This window comes from Biomphalaria glabrata, chromosome 15, assembly GCF_947242115.1.
Source record: "Biomphalaria glabrata chromosome 15, xgBioGlab47.1, whole genome shotgun sequence".
NCBI lineage: Eukaryota > Metazoa > Mollusca > Gastropoda > Planorbidae > Biomphalaria > Biomphalaria glabrata.
The window spans coordinates 12,033,900-12,056,580 of NC_074725.1; the positions used below are offsets into that span (position 1 = coordinate 12,033,900).

The 22,681-nt window shown below is 35.4% G+C and overlaps 1 protein-coding gene across 4 annotated transcripts in view; it reads left to right on the forward strand.

Annotated features, from left to right (window-relative positions):
* LOC106063472 (uncharacterized) overlaps nucleotides 1-8,434 on the forward strand; it is an 80,662-nt gene extending 72,228 nt beyond the window's left edge. For all 4 annotated transcript variants that reach the window (XM_056012423.1, XM_056012420.1, XM_056012422.1 and 1 more), the window contains 2 exons: nucleotides 3,329-3,397; nucleotides 6,495-8,434. In XM_056012423.1, coding sequence (XP_055868398.1) covers nucleotides 3,331-3,397; nucleotides 6,495-6,721 — 294 coding nt within the window. In that variant the 5' untranslated portion in view covers nucleotides 3,329-3,330 and the 3' untranslated portion in view covers nucleotides 6,722-8,434. The remainder of the gene's footprint in view (nucleotides 1-3,328; nucleotides 3,398-6,494) is intronic.
* The last annotated feature ends 14,247 nt before the right edge of the window (nucleotides 8,435-22,681 follow it).

Below are 22,681 nucleotides of genomic sequence, written 5' to 3' on the forward strand. Positions count from 1 at the left end.
GTCAGAAGAATCTATTTCGCAGCTCAGAATGCCATAAAACGCTTGCCGCGCAGACCTCCTACGTGGTTGAAAGGATGGATGGATGCAAAAGTAAATGTGTTCATTGGTGTGAATGCTCGAAATAAAAGGTTGAGAACCACTGGGTAGCCCTACATTACATAGTTGTTCAGCTTTAATTACCTTTTTTTTAAATATTTTAATGGTGTAATATAAACAGAGATGCTCTTTCAAATTTAAAGATCTGGTGTTATCTACCGACATAATAAAATTGAAATGCGCTTTAATTAAACTTTCGTTAAACAAATACTAAAAGATGTATCCCCCTCTAGAAAAAAAAATTGATAAAAATATAATAGTATTATTTATCATAAACAAATAATCTCGGTTAATAGAACTGATATTTCTAGAGACATTCCAAGGAAGAATATATAATAAGCAAAGTAAATGTAAACCCGAAACTTACAAAACAAAGATTTACCTTTCTTTGTCCATATGCTGGGACAGACATATGAACTTTTATAAGAGCTATTTCCTTCCAAACGCTTGAATCGGAAAATTGTAATAGTTAAAAACAAAAAGCACTGACCTATTGTTCACCTTTATAATGCATGAAAAACAAGATGAACGTATACACAAAATGACTCTGTATGTCTTAGATGAGACAGTTCTGTGGAAGGAGAGTACGATGTGTTCAAAGCAATGTATGTCTTAGATGAGACAGTTCTGTGGAAGGAGAGTACGATGTGTTCAAAGCAATGTATGTCTTAGATGAGACAGTTCTGTGGAAGGAGAGAAAGATGTGTTCAAAGCAATGTATGTCTTAGATGAGACAGTTCTGTGGAAGGAGAGAAAGATGTAACCACATCTTATTTCTAAACACGGTGTAGTGGCTGAGTGGTACAGCGCTTGGCTTCTGTAACGGGAGGTCTCTGGTTCGAATCTCGGCGAAGGCTAGGATTTTTAATTTTGGGATTCTTAGTACGCCTCTGAGTCCACCCACCTCTAATGTGTACCTGATTTTAATTGGGGAAAGAAAAGGCGGTTCGACGTTTTGTTGGTCACATGACACCCTCGTTAACCTCTGCAATGCTAAAACAAAAGCATAAATATTGTCACATACATTTTTTAAAGTAGCCTATCAGTACTTCCTCTATTTTATACGCCGGATACACCATAAGGATAGCTGTTTAGTGTTTTTCCGCTATGAAAATTTTGCAATAATAATCGTCTCTTTTTGTTAGAAAGCATTTTTGCGATAAATATAAACGCAGTAATCTCCTCATTGTTTGCGTTTCTATTTGAAAAGCTTTTATCAACTCACTCTGTCTGTCTGTCTGTCTGGTAAAATGTGTGTGCACGTTATTTCTCCCACACCCATTCTCGGTTCAAGCTCAAATTTTGCACAATTATTCATTGACATAGACAAGACATGAGTCATTTTTTTTTAAAAGAAACCAATCAGACTAATTCAATGGTAATTAATCATTTTGTTTACTAGCAACAAGGGAGATTCTGAAAAGATTGTCAAACAGTCAAACGAAAAAGCTATATTGAAAGATCACTGTTGCCAACTTTAAAATAAATTTAATTTGTGCTACAGTGAAAGAGCTCAGAGATGTAGTTTGACAGCGCTAAAAAAAATTGAGCATAAAATTGTTGTAAAACTTTTCAAAATCTGAATGATCAACACTGTCTATAGTCTATACGCCGGATACACCATAAAACTATCTATCTATAGTTATCAACCATAAATGAAAATCGACAATATCTAATCTAAAAAATCTGAGTCTTATGTGTATTTATTTGGTTTCGGAACTGCTGTCTTCGCTTGTACAACAATTCTGAAGCTAAAACACAAAACAAAAACTGATAGAGGGAAATGTTTCTAATGCACCTCCCCTTCTGTCCTAATGTTGGGGAATAAAGAAAGCAAACCTGTTCCCACCTGTACATCTGTAGGTTTATAAGTTCTATTGGCAGTGGCTGAATGTTTAGATTGGCGTCTATAAGATATTCCTAATAAAAGCTACTCCTTGTCTACATTCAAAGTCTGCTTTCCACTCTGATTTTGATTTGAGTTCATTTACATTGGCGTTGTTTGCGAACCGAAACAAAACCAGAAAAACGTTGAAAAAATAATTTTTTAAAAGACAGTAACTCCTTTATACAATTATAGACCTTGGGTCAGTTTTGTTTATTATCTCACCTATTAACCCAGTCCAAAAAGTCCGCCACATCGTCCCATGGTTTGCGCTGCCCTCGGCCTCTTATAGCGAGTGGACCCAGGACCGAGACGCGGTGCGCTGTGTACGCGGTACGGCCACCCTTACTCGGTCCATGGCTGTCCCTCAAACAGGACTTGGAGTAAAGATTAAACTAACCTCTCCGACTGTTTCCAATCAAAGGTAGTTTACTTCTTACTCTTTAAATATGTCTTTATTAGTATTGGAAGGTTTCGATTTTAAATAATGAAGTCCAGACCAGGCAGTCTGTAAGCGGTATCCTGGAGGCAGAGGAGTAGTGAGAGTGCTGAGACTATATTTCTAGGTGATGTTCATGCAAAATGGGGTGGGGGCGCTGATGGCACAATCTGCCCCAAGCGTACGTTTCGCTTACTAGGAGGCAGAGGCCAGTAACTAGATCGAGCTTTCGTTACAAATTAAACAGCTAATTCAGCACAAATTTAATTTTAGACAACAACAAAAAAATGTGTCCATTGATTGCCACTACATTTGAGGAGAAAGTTAAACGTTTATTTCATCTGTGATCTCTACAAACATTCAAAAGACGAGTTAATTCTCTTTTTACAAAACTTCTATTCAAACCAGATTTTCATGGAACCTGGAACGCTAAATTAAAAAAAAAACAACGGCTCTAATGATTTTCTTATAAATTTAACAGTTGATGTATATCGCTGAGAAAAGAATTACTTGCTCGTTGGCCACATGGAGAAAACCCTAGTTTGACGTTATAATTTTTCAAAGTAAAAAATAAATAAATGTAAATATGGCTACATAGAGAACTATATCTAGATCCAACATAGGTTTTTAAAGGACAATCGCTTTTTGAAAAGACTATTGTAACCCCATATTGATTAACGAGTTTAATAAATTAATGCTAGGGAAAATTTTGCGCATTGTCTTCTAAGTCTAGATCTAAAAGCCTATCATTGGCATATTATAAAGTCTACATTCTCTTAACCAGGATTCTTTCTCGGGGTGGAAGGTGAGGAATGGGTTTGGCTAAAAAATGTTTTTTAATGTTATATTCATACTTATATAAAGTTGTTCTCTCTTATTACACATTTCACTTTTCTTTGTATCCTCAGATATGGAGGGATTAATAGACAGTTTGAATAAGGATAAGTGGCAGGAGGTATCCCGGGATAAAAAATCAGGTAAGCCTTGAGGCAGATAATGAATAGTCACTCTCCTTTGCATGGACGGTTAGAGCGCTCAAAGCGAAAGAAGAGCGTTAAAGGAAGAAATAAAAAAATAGAGATTCAAACCGAGAAACGATAGGCGAAAACACGAGGTTAGGCAGGGTAGAATTATAGCACTGCTTATTACGACGAAGAAAGCAAAGGGGTGTAATCATGTAAATGATGATGATATGTAAAGATCGACAAAGGGAGGTAAAATGTGAAATTAAAAAAAAAAAAAAAAAAGAAGTCGAGAGAAGTCGGGAGTTAATGTGTCTCAGCGAACGCGGCTCCTACTGGCAGACAAATAAGCAATAAAAAAGGTCTGAAGAAGACGGCGTGGTTTTCGCAAAGGCACAGCTGTTCGCACCAGGCAATTTATGGCAAGCAAACAGGATGTAATGGAATATAGCGTGAAAACAACCTTTTTCAAATGTCACTGCAAATATCACGAAGGTACATAATTTGGTTTATTCAAGTTATACCCTCATGCCAAAGAACAATCATGGTGACATTATCTCTCGATATGATAATGAAATATTCCGTTTAACAGGAGGTAATACAGAAGTATCTATGAAATAGTTATTCACATCTAACTAGAGTTTTACTAGAGTAACAAAATTAGCAACAACAAAAAATCACTATTCTAAGAAATACCACAGGACCAAAGAGATAAAAGTAAAGTAGTATTAATTCATACAACACAGGTACATAATATTAACACAGTCCAATTAAATGCACACAGGACACAAAAATCAAGGCACGGTTCTAATTTCATGTCAGGTCGAATTCATTTAGGTGCTCCTTCTTCCCTGGCGGCTTTAGAACGTGGAACTGGCAGTTTGAACAGGGCCGGCCATACATAATTGGAGGCCATAGGTGAAGTGGATTTATACAGCTTATAGAGCGCATGTTTTAATAAATGTTAGATTAAAAAAAACAATGGAACCTATTTTTTAACCCGCCCCTCCCCCCATCTCCCCCAGAAAGACTCCTGATTAAGCAAATGTATAGATCGAGTACACTTTATAATATTCCACTGATAAGCATTTAGACCTAAGAGTAGTCTAGACTCAAAAGACGAGGCGCACAATTTTCCTGAACATTAATCTATTCAACTCTTGAATCATAATGCTTTACATTCCCTAACGCGATAGTCCTTTCAAGAACGCGATAGTCCTTTCAAAACCGATGTTGGATCTAGACCTAGAATCCTAGATATACATCTCTAGCCTATTTTCAATATATTTTTTCTTTTTTTTTTTTTTCAAATGATAATGCGCCAACATTTTACAGGACATCAGAAGCAAAGAATTGGGAAGATACAAAAAAAAATTGCTTCATTAGCAGAATAACATGTTGCAATTAGCAAAAAATAAAAAAGAAATAAATAAATTTGAGAAAAAAAATATTTTTTTAGGACTAACTCTTGTTTTGTAACACATGTGAACAAAATGTCAAGACATTCAAATATGTTTTCTGCGAATCTTTCGAAAACATTATTATAACAAACAATAATGTGTTCAGCTTTTCCTTTCTTTGAAGATTCTTGAATGATCTCTGAGACTTCCTCCATATATATTTATATCGTCCTAAATCCCTAAATTTAAGCTGCACAAAACTCTATCATTTCTACTTGCTGTCCTAATACCCTTCTTTCAATTAAATAAAACATGACTGTGTGTGTGGGAGGGGGGTTAGTGAAACTGTGTGTGAAAGTTACAACGTGTGTGTTTAGTGTAAGTGTGCTTAGTGTATTTGTGTGTGTGTGTGTGATTAAAAAATAAATCGGAAAAGAAGATTTTTCCTACGACTCCTTAAAGGCAGTTGGAGATTAAGACACTTTCTAATATCTAAGAACAAGATCTAAAGAAATCATTTTTTTTCAGTATGACTTGCTTGAAAGCTAAATCCCTCGAATTTAAAAATAAAAGTAAAAGCTTTTAGGTTAAACTAATGTAAAAATTAATCATTCCTTCTTGAAGACTTCAGCCTTGATCTGTCATGTTTTGACATCAATTTCAAACATCGTAAATGTTATTTAAAACGGGGATAAAAAGAACGCTGTATACCTTCCTATGTATATGTACCTCATCACTATTTAATATAGGTACATTTACTTAATCATGCTTTTATTTAGTGTGAAATTGTTTTGCATCAAGTAGAGATACATACATTATAAATATATAACACTTTAATCTTTGGTTTGGCAACTTTGGTTTCACAATGATGAATTTGACGTAGACAGGCTCCGCCCATTATAATTAAGATAAAAAGTAAAGTTTACCCTTTCAGACCTTGCGATCTATGGGGCAGATGATGTAAAGGTTATCTGTTTCAATTAAGATATTCACTTTATTATTAGCAGTAGTAGTAGAAGTATTATTATTATCATGTTAGAAATGAACGAGTATTCATTCTTTGGCACTGCCAGGGTCGAGTTTCGTTAAAGAGAAACAAAATTCATCGTAGTCCCTTTAACAGTTTCCACTGAGGAATTTTCTGGTGATGTGGCAGGTCTGCAGCAGTACCGCCCTCTGACAGGTAACGCGGATGTTCCTAAGAATGCTGAGGGCCTAGAAGGTATCTGTGAGGTCAGTTATTATTATCCCCTCGGTCGATATAACAATGGGGAATATTGTTATTTTTAATAACTTCCATAAACGCTTAAACTCCAAGCCTGGGTTCCCATATTTTCTTTGTTTTTCTGTTTCAGTTTTTCTTAAATTATGAGACAGTGGTACGGCGATATCGATAATGATAGCGTTTTTTTTAATCAATCAGGGCGATTAAAATAGGCCTATCCCAGTTTAGCAGATGTTCAGTAGACTCGAGAACCTCTTGTGGCGAGTATTTATAATAAGGAGGAGTATCCTTACCGATCAAATTGTGTCAAAGCCAATTGTTGGTGTATTAGCTTTGCAAATCTCATCAATGAGATATTATTTCGCTGGCACGGCAAGAATCGAGAAAAAAAAATGCATTGTAGTCTCCCTTGAGAGTTTTGAAAATTATCGTTTGCTATGCTAGTTATTTCAACCTTGTTTTGTCCATTTCGATCTCTCTTCTCCAGACGGTTACCAAGAGTATCACGTGAACCCTCACGCCCACAAGAAGCTGGACAACGGAATCTTCGTCTACATGATCGAAAACGACCTCATAGACCCCAAGAAGGTCACCTTGGAGTTTGCCCAGAAGGATCCCATCAAGCAAGTCGCGCTGCTGGAGATTAAACTCAACGATGACGGCACTAAGATCGTCGGCCTTGACCTGGATGGCGACATCGTGGAGCTGAAATAGTTTCCTTGTAGATTAGAAACGAATTTTTGTTTTGTTTCATTTCATTTTCTTAAGTTGTTTCTTTTTGTATTTTTAAAAGACCGGCTTGAACTTGTTATGCCTCTATGTGGTTAGGTTGCCCTCTTGTTAATGTCCTAGACATAATGCACTACGTGCCCCATGAGCATAGAGACTACACAGAATGCTGTTGAGGAATCTAATCAAGATATTTTAAAGCATAAAGACTTCCTATATATCATTTCGAAGTTTTCACGTGTGCCCACATACAACGTAGGGAGATATACAAATTGGATGTTTTCAAAATATGTTCCGAAGAAGAGATGTTTATGTATTAAAACAATCTGATATTTGAAATATGTACTCAAGATGTTTTGATCTCAAAAACAAAAGGGAAACAATCATCCTCAAACAAGAGAGACAATCCTGTATTAAAAAATTTGGCAAATAAAGCGTTCAAAATGAATTGATATATTTTGTGCTATGCATGCTTCGAATATATTGTGCCACAATTATGAACCCTTATGCACCCACAGGTTTTTTTTATTGCCTTTTCTTTTTATGTTTTCCCTAAACCCCCTTTTTTTTCTCTTCCCCAGTATTATTGAATTATTTAAACGCGTGGATTCCCTACCATCTGATCAAACATTATCCTATCCATGTTTGTGTGACTGCTTTGATGTGGCGTTGAATGGAGTCATTGTCATAAGCTATTCCTGTTCATTTAATGTGTCATATTTATTGTAAATGTTCTGCTTCTAGAGTTTGTTTTTCAATTATCGTGTGAATGTTTAAGGTAAAGACTAGAAATATCGTAGGTCTAGAGCCAGGATAAATTAGAATAATCTATTACTCCTTACAACAAGAAATTACAATTGGCCTACTTAATATTGGCGATTCAACCTATGTTTAGCATGCATAAAGGAAATTTATTAAAATAAAAATTGTATTATTATTACACGTTAATTAATAAGGAACTGAAAATGTATCTCCCCTTTCAGCGTTTTTGTTTCAATGATTTTGAAGGATATGTATTTAGTTGAATGATCTGCTATACAATCACAAAAACTTCCATGCCGTGGTGGCAAGCTGGATGAATGTACTGTTATTGAACGTAAACAACCTTATACCGGACACAATGCCACAATACAACTATAAACTGGTAATAGAAGAATGCCCAGTAACATATAAATCTATTATATTTAGAGAATGTGATTGTTCCCTTTTTCAATACGCTCCATTATGCATACTAAGTAAAATACGTTTACATTTCAATCATTCTTTTCGAGTAGGGTTCAATAATGAGATACAAGGGATCTGTGTCTGGTTTATGATCCCGCTACAGTGTTACCATGAACTGGCCATTGTTTCTAGAATGGCATGAATGTTGTCGAGTTTGGGAATAAAACGGAACATGTACGTTTGACTTCAGTTGAAGTCCAGTTCTATTAGGTCAAGCATGGAACGGCGTGAGAGATGGAATATGATGAGCAATGAGCAATGCCTTCTTATTGAACTGCGGGGAATAAACCTGTCCAATGAGCCTTGCATGAACTAGAATACTTATTGAGATTGAATTGTTGTAGGCCTATCTATGTATGTAATGGTATGAAAATAACAACTTTCTGTCCTGGTTTTATGATATCTCGGTCTTTCCGTGGCGGACATTGTCGTTCATTGTGTGATATTAATACATCTTTTATATCAACAATCAAACTAAGCGGCTTTGTTGTTGTTTTTTCATTGTGGTATGTATGTATACATGTATTGCAGTTCGTTTCATTCGTTCAATTAGTATTTAATGTTTGATTTCTGTACGTCAGACATAAAGGCGAACGCGATCAATGCTATTTATATTTCAAGAGAGACAACTCCCATTTGTCGTATCGCCTCAACATGAAATCATGATTAAATGACAGTTTCATTTATTTAGATGTTCCAACCTCAGCTTGATTGCGTCAAGACTTAAACCACGTGACTGTCAGACAAATCGGAGAACTTCAAGTGAAATTTTGAATCTTAGATGCAGTGGCGTAGCTAGGGTCGGGAGATGGGGGGGGGGGGTCCAAATCCGAAAGTCTCCCTCCCCGGACCCAACTTGATGGTGGCCGCCAAATAAATGTCCTATTTTTTTACATCAGATATTAAATATTACGCCACTGCCATGCAATTTTACTATTCACGTGGAGTCAAAAATACTAGACAGCATTGATCAAGAGATGATGTTATAGATGTCTTTGCAGGACAGAAAGCACGACGTTAGACGATAGAAATTGAGGTTTGTCACTTGTGCATTATTTAGCTAATAAACAATGGTATAATTTAATAAAAGATTCTTAATGATTATTTTTGTTAATTTTACGTATATACTCTGCCAAATTGAATTTAGACATATTTATTAAGTACATAATCTCATGTCATATGTCGAATATCGTAATGTGGGGACTCCTGTCTCCACAAGGATCTGTCACAGGCAATGTATGAAGCCTCTTCCCACCTAGTGTCCACTGCTCTGGGATCCTCCATGAAAGTGTGACGCCAGGTTATACGAGGACATCCCCATTTGTGTTTTTTCGTACTGGCCTCCATGTCATCGCAACTCTTGGTATGTGTAATTCATTCTGTCGGAGGACATGTCCCGCAATCCTCATACGACGCTCGGTCACAACCTCAATAAGTGGTCAGTTCGTCATCCGTCTTGGCCTTCTTTGTTGAGCCACATTTAGTCTTTTCCCAATTTTTGGCAGATGACTACCATGTCTAACTTGCATATGTTTCTGCTGGGATGACGACTGTGTTAAGTGGGTGTATTTTATCTCGAGCCCAATAACTTGGCTTGTCCAAATGGGCCTCACTTTTTGGCATCCCACAGGTCGACTAGGGATGGCGGCGGGCAGGGTATTGGCCCGGGACCATCTAGACGACAGACCAACGCACATGCCGCACGACCTGGCCGGCATTCCCCAAACAGAGAAACATTTGTTTGATTTAAGCAGGCAATGACAGTAGAGTTGGAGGTAAAAGAGTGGCAGCTCTTACTGAGTCATTCTTACTATGTGACAAGCTCTGGTATAGAATGTGACTTCAATGCAAGAGACTGTATGTAATGCTTATGTCTATGTCTCTAATTTAGAAATGTTTACCATTCTTGTAAAAATAAGTATACAACAAAAAGGTGTACTCTACTTTAAATAACAGAACAGCATTAAAACAGCTGAAATCTTTCTGGACGAGGATGAAAAAAAAATCAAAATTGTGTGTTTCCACTTTTTTGTAATCTATATTACACTCACATAAAACATGTTATATTTGATTTAAAAAAAAGAATAACAATTAACATTCTTTAAAGATTGTATCACTGATGGCGAGAGATCAAAGATACGTGTATGCAATAAATTCTTAGCAAAACATATTTACTTGAAAAAAAAAGGTAGGTAGGTAATTTATACAACTACAGATCAAAAACATTGAGATATAAACAGCGAAGGCTTTACAAAGAAAATGAATATTTATATTGATTATATCATAATTTTTGGATAAAACAAAAAAAAATCTTATTATTATCTAATAAAAGGTATTATCCATGAGAACACACATTGTTTAACTAAGCAAACTTTACATAAGGGCTTCTAAGGTTTTCATAAAGCCCACCTATGTAATTCATTAGAATTCATTGAATTGGAGAAACACAACAGTAACTTGGCATATATGCTGATGTTTGCGTATGTTCATTTGCTCTTCACATTTTAATAGGTGTATCTAAAAGTATGTCATAATTTTGGTTTTGAGCCAATTTAATATTTGTTAATTTAACTATTTTTTATTCTCTTTAGCCATTATACCTTTTTTATATTAATATGTATAGTTTGTTGAGACATCCTTTGTAGATGATGCTCTTGGCACAACATGAACTGCCATAAATCCTGCTTTGAATTAATACATAGAAATAATTTGATTTTAAACCCCAAAACTAGTTAAAACTCTTGCGTGATGAAATAGACTGATTCACACACACACAAAATGCAATCGACATTTTCAAAATAGCGATGACCATCAGATGTCTATATAACTCGGACTCATTTTTTTAATCAAGCAGAGCGCTGATTTTTGGCACAAGTGCTAAAGGTTGACCTCCCTCTGGGTTTGGATGCCATGCTTTGAAACCTTCTGTTCTAGATATTTCTGATGAAGTCTGTAACACATTATGTTTTGACGCGAAATGTTACCAGTGACATTTGCAGGTATTGACTTAAGGCCACGTCTGGGGAACTTTAAAAATCAACAAATCTTAGATGTTGGCTTACTTGCAAATGTTAAGAAAACATTGCTTCTGGTATCTTGACCATTAGACACACTCTGTACTGGATTTTTTCTTTTGAAAAAATGAAGAAAAATATAATTGAGAGACAAAACAAGATCTTTTTTTTTTTTTAAGTAAGGGAGGTGACCAATTTAATCAATAAATTTACATCACTTATTTCCCTTCAATTAGAAAAAAAACAAAACATTTAGTCCAAGGGTGGCCAACCTTTTGGCTCCATGCGCAATTTTGTTTTCATTTTTGATTCAGATGCGCCACTAAAAACGAACCCTAATTGATTTTTATTTTCCTAAGACTTTCATGTATACAATATTTTGATGGGAGGCGCGGTGGCTTTGTGGTAAAGCGCTTGGCTTCCGAAGCGAGGGGTCATGGGTTCGAATTCTGGTGAAGAGTGGGATTTTTAATTTCGGGATCTTTAGGGCTCTAATGGGTACCTGACATTAGTTGGAGAAAATTATTGGCGGTGGTCGTTGTGCTGGCCACATGACACCCTCTTTAACCGTGGACCACAGAGACGGATTACCTTTACATCATCTTCTATAGATCGCAAGGTCTAAAAGGGGAACTTTACTTTTTTAATTAAATATTTTGATGGACGAACTAAGACACTGTGACACTGATATGCAACTTCTTAGTTCTAATCATTTTAAAATGTTGCACATATATGTATAAAGAAGGCCAAAAGAAGAGACACTATCAAATTGTAATTTAAGTAAAATTTAGATCTAGTTCTTTGTATAACTGGAATCTAACATACATTCTGAAAGATGAAAAGGATGGAAAGAAAGAATTGGAAGGAGAATAGATTTATATAATTGTTATGAGCAAGTTCTTTTATTTTATTCTTAAACTACAAGCAGAATTAATTTAAACAGCTTCAAATTTTATTATGACCAGTCAGTACATTTCTATAATATCGACTGCCCATCTATCTCTCTCTCTCTCTCTCTCTTTCTTTCTTTCCAATTTCCATCACTAACTGTGTGTATGAGGCTACTATGAGCTCTACCTGTTCTTTGGAGTTCTGAATTATCTGCATTTATCAGGCAGGTTCGCAAATCAAAACATTCTAAACAAGTTCTGCCCGAGTAAGTCTACCGTATACTAATAGGTGCCCAGGATTAATTTAAGCTCGACCCAATTAACTTTATTAAATTAACTGAACTTTGACCCTCTTCTCTCCACAGGAGTTCATCAAATCTTTTCATTCAAAACGTTTCGGTTAAACTTTTTGTTTTTTTAGTTCTAGCAAACGATTAGTGATATTAGTAACTCTTCTCCAAGAAGAGTGAGTCGACAATTTTTTTTAACAAGGTTCGATCTCACATGTGGTATAATTCTGTGAGTGATAGAGTTCTGGAATTAGATCTAGCTTTTTGTGTACTGGTCCAAACATTTCACCTGATAGTGTTGATTTCAGACTCAGATATTGCAGGAAATTGAAACTTGATCGCGTTGTGCTTACCTTCATACCTGGAAACTCCACTAGATCTCTAGCATGTGAGTGTATGGAATGCATCATTGTCTACACGAGACTGCAGATTCTCTTTATCTTCAAGACGTTTATGTTGGCACTGGGAGAACTGTGCCTCGGCTGCGGTGAACAGTCAAGTCTAATGGTTAGCACACATTTCTAGCTGGGAGAAAACCGTTTCAACTTCTGACTTAGGTCAGACGAAAGTCAAATAAAAAAAATTGAGTCATTATTATTCAGACGCAATAAATCTTATCTACACGAGTCTAGTGTCATTGAATTTTGTCTCTTGTTTTAATAAATTATTTTTGCTTGCCATTGTTCTCGTTAATGTAAATAAGAACCAAGTGGAATGTGTATATCTGATTAAATATAAAGGTGAGATTCAAGTGAAATAGTGCCCTCTTCCTTACAGTTAACCATTATTAGGACATTGAACCAAATGTATCATTTAAACGTGTGATGAATACTTGATGTTGCTCGTTTAGAAAGGGGCTTCAGATAAAAGGTAGCGCCTAAGCTCCACCAGCGTGGATCAGAACTGAGCCCCGGGCACCAAGCTTTTTCCTGTTTATCTGAGTTTCAGAAACTCATTCAATGCAAGTAAGACGATTGCAGCTAAAATAACATTGAACAAAGAAGGCTGGAACATGTTGACACTGAAGTGTGAGAGGCATTCAAGACAATGAAACGTGTACGGTTGTAGTGACCTTGAACTTCGAACTTCTAGAGAGAAATTCGTTCATTTTTACGTAAAGATGGAGTAGAATGTCGAATCTACAAAGAATTTTTTGAATCAATTTTGTTGCTAAGGTGAAGATAAAACGTCCCATTAATATCATAATTTAATCTGTAAATAATGTCGTTTTTTACTGGATCAATACTTAAATATGAAAAAAATTCTATGCGAATAGGCTTACATTAATTATTATTTCTACATAACGTTTTGGACACTCACAGAGATAAATCTACACAAAATATAATGAAATATATGTAGATATAGATCTGTGTATTAATCTTACATAAGTATATTGTGGGAGTCACCCGGTGCGAAACGCACCCCCCGCACTCCCCCTAGTAACGCCACTGACATTTAGCAATGGACATCATCTGAGAGAACAGAAGTGGGGGGAGGGGTATAATCGGGTACATGTGCACTGACCTATATGCAACACTACCTGGATATATTAGACTTCGGGTCTTGAAAGCACTTTGTTTTACATACTAGAGTGTTGAAAATGGAGCACCCGTTGATACTCACATTGTCTGACGTCTGTCGTCGTCTGCTTGTAACTTACATACATCTGATTTACGTCCATTTCTAACTCGTTGTGTGTTGTCCAAACTTTAACAAGAAATATGAAAATTAAAAAAAAACAAGGTTACAAGGATATTTTATGTGGAAACACAAACTCACAATCGGCCCCTGAAGTGGTCAACTTAGGCAGGTAAAATGGCAACTTTCAATATTTTCAGCCAGAATACCAGAAGCTATGAATTAAAACTACCAACAACCACAACCCTATCTCCAAAATACAAAAGGAAGACACTTGTATGTATCGATAGTTTTGCCGATATTGTTATATTCAAATGCCGACTGACGACATGGTACCAAATAATGAGATACGAGAGTATATAATTTTTTATTATAAAATTTTAATTTTCATTTGTATAAATGAATTGATGATTTAGCATTTTTGGTTCATTATGAACCTGGCTTGTCTGATATTATTGAAGGATTATTTAAATTATCTAAATGATCGTTTTGTAAAGGGCCAATCAAGGCCTCAATGAAGAAGCTTTTCACTTTGGTTAAATCTCTAAGATGTCTGCATGGTTTCCATCTGTTGTATACTGTATTGCAAGGTCTTAATATAAAACACTGCTTATTAAATGATATTTTATATTTCTGTATCCTTGCATACTTAAAATGGGATTTTTTCCACTTTTAAAACAAAAAGTTAGCGTTTTATTTTAAATTTAAGTAGTTTATATATATATATATATATATTTAAATATTTTAAATTTTAATTTTTTTAAATATTTGTTTTAAAAAATAAAAAAAATTTTCATAAATATCTAAAATAAAATATTTACATGGAAATTATCTCCCTTACAAATATTGTCTGCCATGCTTTTTTGCTATTAATAGTGAATATTTGTAAAAAAAATGGTATATTTTTATTTAAAAACTGCTTGCATTTTTACTTTTAAAAATTAATTTTATCAGGAGGGAAAAAAATCAGAACATTGAAAGGTCTAAAATATCAAGATGTCGAATGTTCAATATCTTTTTTACTTTGTGTGATCTAAACGGGACGGACGGACCGACAGACAGACCACACAAAACTAATGGAGGCTATTCTCCTTTCGGGGGCCAAAAAAATAAATTCCTACTTTTGAGTTTGTTTCCATGAGTTCCCTAGATAAAACACTGTACTCTATCATAAAAAATATTGTAATATTAATGAAATGATCTTTCTGGAATTTTAATAAAATGTGTGTTATCTCGCAATTTCCATTAACCATTTAATAAAACATATAAATATACACAGATTCAACTTGAAAGTAGATGTATGTAGAAACACAAGTGATATAACAGTTTAACCAAGATCTTTTTTACCTTTACCTATCCCTTAGTCTGTTAAACGGTTGGGGCACCACGCAAGATTTGTCGCCCTTTTTTCAACATTCCTCCCTGTCTTTTGCCTAAGTTAGAAACTATCCATTCTTTTGTGTTCTCTTCCCTGCCTCTTCTTCTTTTTCCTGTACTGTTCCTTGAAGGAAAGTCCTCTCAAGCCCCAAAGACTTGTAAAATGGCCGTTTTTTTTACGATAGTTAGCAGGTCATCAAGGGGTGCAATCGCTGCAGTAACCCTGTCTCTAATCTCTTGGTCTTTAAATGTGATACCTAGGATCCTTCTGTAACCTCTCAATTTGCTAGGATCCTCTTATCTAGATATGCAGTCAGTGTCCAAGACTCACAAGCATATAAAAATGTGGCCTTGACAAGGGAGCGCATCAGTCTGATTTTGGTGCCGGGGGATATGCTGTAGTCTTTCCCTAACCAAGATCTAACTCACTAAAAATACCCAAATCTCTTCTGTTTCACCTCTCTTGTTTCTTCTTCTTTTCATCTTCCCAGTATTTAATAACTTGAATTATGACATACCACCTTGTGATTTCATCAGATTGAAACTCCTCAGCCTACACAACCAAACCATCCACTCACCTATTTCATGGTTACATCAGAAAAAAACAACGAACATACACTCCATAACAACCTTCTCACCTCTACAGGAGTTACGGGAAATCATTGAACATTTGATTGCCAGGGCGCACAGAAACGTCTTTATTGTATCTTATCCCGACTTTGGACACTATCAGGCTGGTGCTTCTAGAAACTGTCATGGCGTCATGTCTGTGTATGTGTGAGGGTAGAATAAGTTAAAACACAATTCATAAAATACTGAATTATAGAGTTCAAAATTTATTTTCTGGGTGCTACCAACTCAAAGCTACGTAGTTATATTTCCAGATGAACACTACATTATCAGGTCATCCTGACATTTATGGAAAAAAAAAACTATTTTTCTTTATATATTTTAAACTTTTTTTTTCTTACCACTAAAATATGACGTATTGGCTGTACCACTTGTTCTCTCTCTTTCTAACAAATTCCAAAGTGAATAGTTCAATAACGAGAAGAGTTCGTTGAACATTTTGTGTTCCCTGACCTTGTTGACTCACTTTATCTGAACTAATTGCCTCTAGGCACATAAGAACGTAGTTCGGCTGTCTCTTTGGCTTCTTTACACAGAAATAGGATTCAGTCAAGTTGCTTCATGGACGTCTAACATGACGTCAATTCCTTTTCAAAAGTAAGGGACTCTAAATAAGAAAGGGATGTATCCGAGAGGGGAGATCGGTCAGTACAGTTGGTATTTCATGTATTGATTGTGCATTTCCATAAAAGTGAGACGAATCCATAAATAGTGAGCTTTTGGTGTATCCCATGTACTGATTACGAAATTAAAATATACATTTTAATAATAACAATCACTTTTGGGAACATTTTTTATTAATATGTAGCATTAAATTAACGGGCAATAGAAAAGGGAATACTTTTAAAGACAAAGCTTATCTAAGGGAAAGAACGCTAAATACTGCCATTTATCTGAGAATTTCAGGGTTTATCTCCCTTTCTGCTATATAAAACAAAATTAATTAATTAGTACTGAGTGATTAAATACTTGGCTAATTTTTAGATGAATTTGTGTATTGTTATCCACAATAAATAATAATGCAAAAATTTCAACTTGATTCGTGAATAGGAATAGGGACAAAAAAAGTGTCGAAACGTAATATGGCGACTAAATCCATAGGCATATCCACATCTCTCATTAAGTAGCATTTATTTCCCTTATTTCGAAATTTAACAAAATAATTACCACCAACAATTAATTAACTAATTGTTTAATTTTTTTAATTGATTCACGTCTTGACAGGCTCAATGTATTATTGTGCAAAGTTTTAATTTGATCCGAGAACGGGACATGGGAGAAAAAACATGTTTAAACTTTTTACAATACAGACAAGACAAGTGAGTTGCTATAAGTTTTCACAAAATCAGAATGAAAACAGAAAGCAAATTATAACCTGTGGATTGCATAATAAAAATCTTCAATCAAATCTAAAATCATAAATTTTTGTTGACCAATGGTATCTTAACAACAAAATCCATAAAGCAACACATTTTATACTTTCCTTTTCCGAATAAATTTACAGGTAAAATTTAAATTTAAATAGCAGCCTCTAACTCTAACTCTACTTGTATTGACCTAATATGTCAACGTGCAAGATTTGATTTGTTTTTCTCTACAAATAATGTAAGCAATACATGGGGGGGGTGAGTTCTACATTAAACGAAATTGCCTTTATAGTTTAAAAAATAGCAAAGAGGAAAGGGGAAGGTAGTCTCTCCCAGTTGTGACTTATCACATGTATCAAGTCTGCCGTCCTGAGTGGCAGAGAGTGTGTATCTATTACATGACACTGTAACGGTCATTGAACAGCTCTCTCTTCTGCTTGACACTCCCTACGCAAGAAAAGCTCAAAAGACCACCAAGAAAGGGGAGGGATGGAGGCAGGTATGCCAACAGCGTCGCAACATCAATGTGGGTCACGAGTTGGGACAATATTGACCCTGGAAATTAAGAAACGGTTGCACCTGGAGACGAAAGTGTACAAGGCAGGTGAGGAAAAAAAATGTGTGTCAATGAAGAGAGCGATGACTTAACGGAATATATCTACGAACATCTGAGTCTGTAGACTTAGCATGTCCTAGCGAACAGTCACATAATGTTGATACGAGTGCATACTTATCAATAGATCACCTGAGCCCGGGTACAATTAGGGCACAAAGGAAACATAGCTCCTTTGCCTCCTTATGCTTTCGTAACATACTGTTGATACGAGAGCATACTAAAGGATCACCTGATCCCGGGTACAATTAGGGCACAGCGAAACATAACTCTTTTATGTTTCAGTAATTAATTCAAATCTGTTATTGAATGAATATATTTACACTGCACTTCGATCGCTCAGTACATTAACATTGCCACTTTGCAGCTTTGCAGCTATGAATCTACTATTTAAACAACAATTGTGTGGAGCGGAAAGGCTCTTTATCTTATCCTATCTTATAAAATACAGACGCATCTTAAACAAGAAGATGATTACATATTATGTGTGTGTGCATAAGTCTTTGCATGCGTGTAATGTGTATTGGCATTGGCTGTCAAATTTAAAAGAACAACCAAAATACAAAAATCCTTTAAAAAAAAACAAAGCTTATGTAACTCCTCCCTTACAACTATATCAATCAATATTGTAGAAGTTATTTCCCTTATTCGATATCAAACGAAATAATTATTTACCAATAATTATTGAATAATTGGTAAAATTTTTATTCATTCGTGTTTAGTTAGGTACAATAAATAATTGTTCAAGGTATCAACTTGATCGGAGAATGCGTGAGGGAGCAATAGCGTTAACAATAATTTAAGGGGACTAAACTAAGATTTAGCCGTATCTGTGGATACAGAAGGATTAATCTCCCTTGTTGGTACAATACAAAATAATATTAATTACTAGTAATTACTAGTAATAAATTGACTAATTAGTTAATGTTTTGTATGGATTCGTGTTGTGTCTACGCAAATGCAAGTGCAAATGTTTCAATTTGATCTAAAAAAAAAAAGGGTGTGGGAGAAATAACGAGTACACACTTTGTGCCGGACAGACAAACAAACAGACAGATAGAATGAGCTGATATAAGCTTTGTAAAAAGAGATATAAAGAAAAAGAGTTTTAAAAATTGACCTCGTGACAGTTTAGTTTTATGTGTGAGTGTTTGGGGGGGGGGGGAGACGTATAAACTCTTATTATTTATTTGTTATTATTATTGTTTTCTGCCACTTACTGCTATGAAATCTGGAGGAGTCATCCAAAGATGTATGAAAATATAGGACCTAGAAGTTCCAATGAAATGCTTGAACACAGGCAATAGATGATTAGATAGATAGAAACTGTAATACATTTAAACGTGATTCTTAATCATCTATATTTATAATTCTCTTTATGGCTCAAGAGTTTGGACACCAAGTAATGGAAAGATCACTCTTTTATTTTTGCAAGTCGGACGGACTAGAGCTACCCCACGTAATTTTAGACGCGAAAAAAATTTAAGAGGATGGGAAAACAAGTAGTATTCACCCGTCACTAAATAGCAGGGCCAACTTAACCATTGTGACCAAGAAGTCATGGAAAGAGCACAAGTAATCTACCATGTATTCACCCGTCACTAAATAGCAGGGTCGGACTTAACCATTATGGGGCCAAATGCGACGTATTTCGTGGGCCCAGTTTGGATAGGGATACGGATAATAAGTGAAAATTAAGAGTTTGTATTACAACATTTATTCGTCTTTGCATTCTATTCATTCTTTACTACGCACAGAATTACCACACGAGCCTTGCGTGTAGCGAAGTCATACAGTATATCATAAGAATTCTGTTTCCTACATATGGGGTGGGTTTGGCACAGAATGTAACACAATGGATGCAACTCTTTGGCTAATTTAAGGGTTTTATTAGCAATAAAAAAAAACCTGCAGCCTCGAACAACACAATGGACTTATGAACAACTCAACAGGATTACACAGGGTGGTATTGGAGTAGGTGCGTACCAGCAAGTTTGAATGAAAGACGCCAGCAGGAAAAGGAAATGACCACCTTGGTTGTACCTTTTTAATCGTTGTTTTTGGCGGTTAACTGGGCAGAGGTCAATCGTGGCCTACCGCAATATCTTGTCCTCCCCACTACACATAGATCAGAAATTACGAAATCTTTCAATCTAAATACGAGAATTGTTGACCTCAAACAATTCTTCATTAGTTTGAGGCGCGACAAGCTTTTTCACTTGATTCCACAATTACGGGTATTGCATAATGCCGTTTTTTATCGCTCGTAGGATTGGCGTTTTCCATATTGAATGACACCCCAAAATGTCAATTTTTGTGTATATATTTCAGGAGATTTGTATGAGTTTTCAAAAGATTTTAATATTTCCAAGACTTTTTCGTATATTTTGCAATTTCAAGAGATTTCCAGGAGCTCCTGGTAAATCGACAGGAGGCCGCTGGGAATTCTGTTATAAGTTATAAAGTGGTTTAATTTAATAATTTATACACCTAGAATTAGCTGGGGTCCTATGAAAGTACCGGGCCCTCTGCGGTCGCCTAAGGCCGGCCCTGCAAAATAGCTGCGTATGCTACACCGCCGGTCGACTAGAAATAATAATAGTAGCTCCAACAATAAGGACAATATCATGAATAAAAACTGTAACAGTACAATGTATGCTAGAACCACAACATTTGACTTACTGATCCTCTGACATCCTTTTTACAAAGATTATATCAACTCACTCTGTCTGTCTGGTAAAAAGTGTGTACACGTTATTTCTTCCACACCCATTGTCAGATCAGCCTGAAAATTCGCACAATTATTCATTGACATAGATAAGACATGAATCAATAAAAAAAAGTAACCAATTAGACCATTAATTACTGGTAATTCATTATGTTCTTTACTAGCAACAAGGGAAACTAATACTTCAGTATTCATTTTCAAATATATGGCTAAATTTGTTGGGCTTAGTCCCCTTAAATAATTTTGTGTGTTTTTACTCCTTCACGCATTCTCCCATCAAGTTGGTATTGGTAATTAATTATTTTGTTTGATATCGAATAAGGGAAATAGCTTGTACATTATTGGTAGACATAATTTTAAGGACGGAGTTCTTCCCCTTTGATAAGCCTAGTTGTTTGTTTTTAATGGATTTTTTAATATTCTGCTTATTATTCTCTATATAATCTCCTTAAAAAAATATATTCTAAAACTATCTTTTACTTTTGTTCATTTCTTCAAATTCTCAACAATTCATTTTTGTGAGTGTTTTTAGTTACATAAATTAATTGGTCAAAATTAGCCACGATTGTTCTTGTACTGTCCATTCGAATTCGGACTTTTTTTCTGACCCACTGACATTATTTCATGAAAGGAAAGCTAGAACCAATTCTTTTCTAGTGTCATAAGAGCGATTAAATCTTATCTTATCTTAAAATACAGAAAGATTGAGACACAAAACCTGAACGATTTCAACCTTTCGGCTAGCTGTTACAACAGAAGCGTGTAATTTTACCAAAATATGACTAGATTTCTTTGTTGAAAAAAAAATGCCTATGCTTCCACTACCATCTAAAGAAATTGTTCTTTCACTGAGAGAGTTCATTAAAAATGTTTGGAGACATTTTGTTACAATTTCAGGTGTGCTTCAGTAATGGTAATGCTTTACGTTGGGATTTCGTTATCGAAAAGAAACAATAACATGCACAATGAAACAACATTCTAACCAAGATCAAACTTTTCTTCATTGAAAAAAATTTAAAGTGATTCCCAAAGTGGTCTATATAGACCCCAATGTGTCTTCGAAAGTGAAAAAATAAATTGGGGGTCTATGAGATGTTTTGTAAAATGTTTTACATGTTTCGGATGTTCCTTCAGAGTTGAAGATAGTTTACTTCCTAGTCCAAACCTCCGGCAGGACGACGGGGGATGGGAGCGGGCAGGGTTTGAACCCGGGACCATCGATAAATCCAAACAACAGTCCAGCGCGCAAACCGCACCAGGCAGCCACCCACGGGGGTCTACGTCCACGGGGGTCTATGATAATAGACAGGTCGTCACTTAAAATAACTTTTACAACCCATTCATGTAATTCTTTCACACAAATATATGATTTTTACCTTATTTAATCTCTCAAATATTTATCCTGCTATTCAAAAGAAACAATTGTTGTATTTAATACTTATTTAAATAGCTTAATTTTGTCTACATGTAACTAATGTTTAACAAAAAGAAAGTAGACTGTACAGAGTTGATTATTTAAAATTGGGATTCATTCTTTCCTTGTCAAATAAGCGGTTGCCTAAGTGACTTTTTATGACGATATGAAACTAATTACGCTGGAGACGCCCTGATAAAAAGATTTGAAAAACTTTCGAATACTCAAAGATAAAGTTTAGAATAGACCCACAAAATCTCTCTTCAACATCATACAGAGAAGTTGATGGTTTGTCAGCGTCTTACAATATCTCTATCATCATCATTATCTCTTTACTTATAGCGAAATACGGAAAACACAACAGATAAAACATTGATTTTACCAGCCGTTGTAGTTTTAAAAACTGTTTTACACAAACCTACGTCTGATATTAATAAAAGAACTTCTTAAAGCAACACTACAGATCAAGGGCACATCGGTAGCATGAGTTATAAAATGAAAATCTTCTTGTGTAATTCTTTGCAAACGACAAACATACCGTTTGGGATCAGCGGCGTCACAGGCTCTGACAGGGTGTAGCACTGAGTGCTGCAAATGGTCGTTGGCTTTTTATTTTCCACAGGGTTGACCCAGAAACCTTTCCCATGTTTGGATATAGTTGAATGGCAGCAGAGTTTTGAGTTCAGTTTTCCTTCTGTGAGCCAAGGCTAATGAGCCCTACCTGTTCGAAGCTTACAAGTTTAGACGACTGTTACTCGCC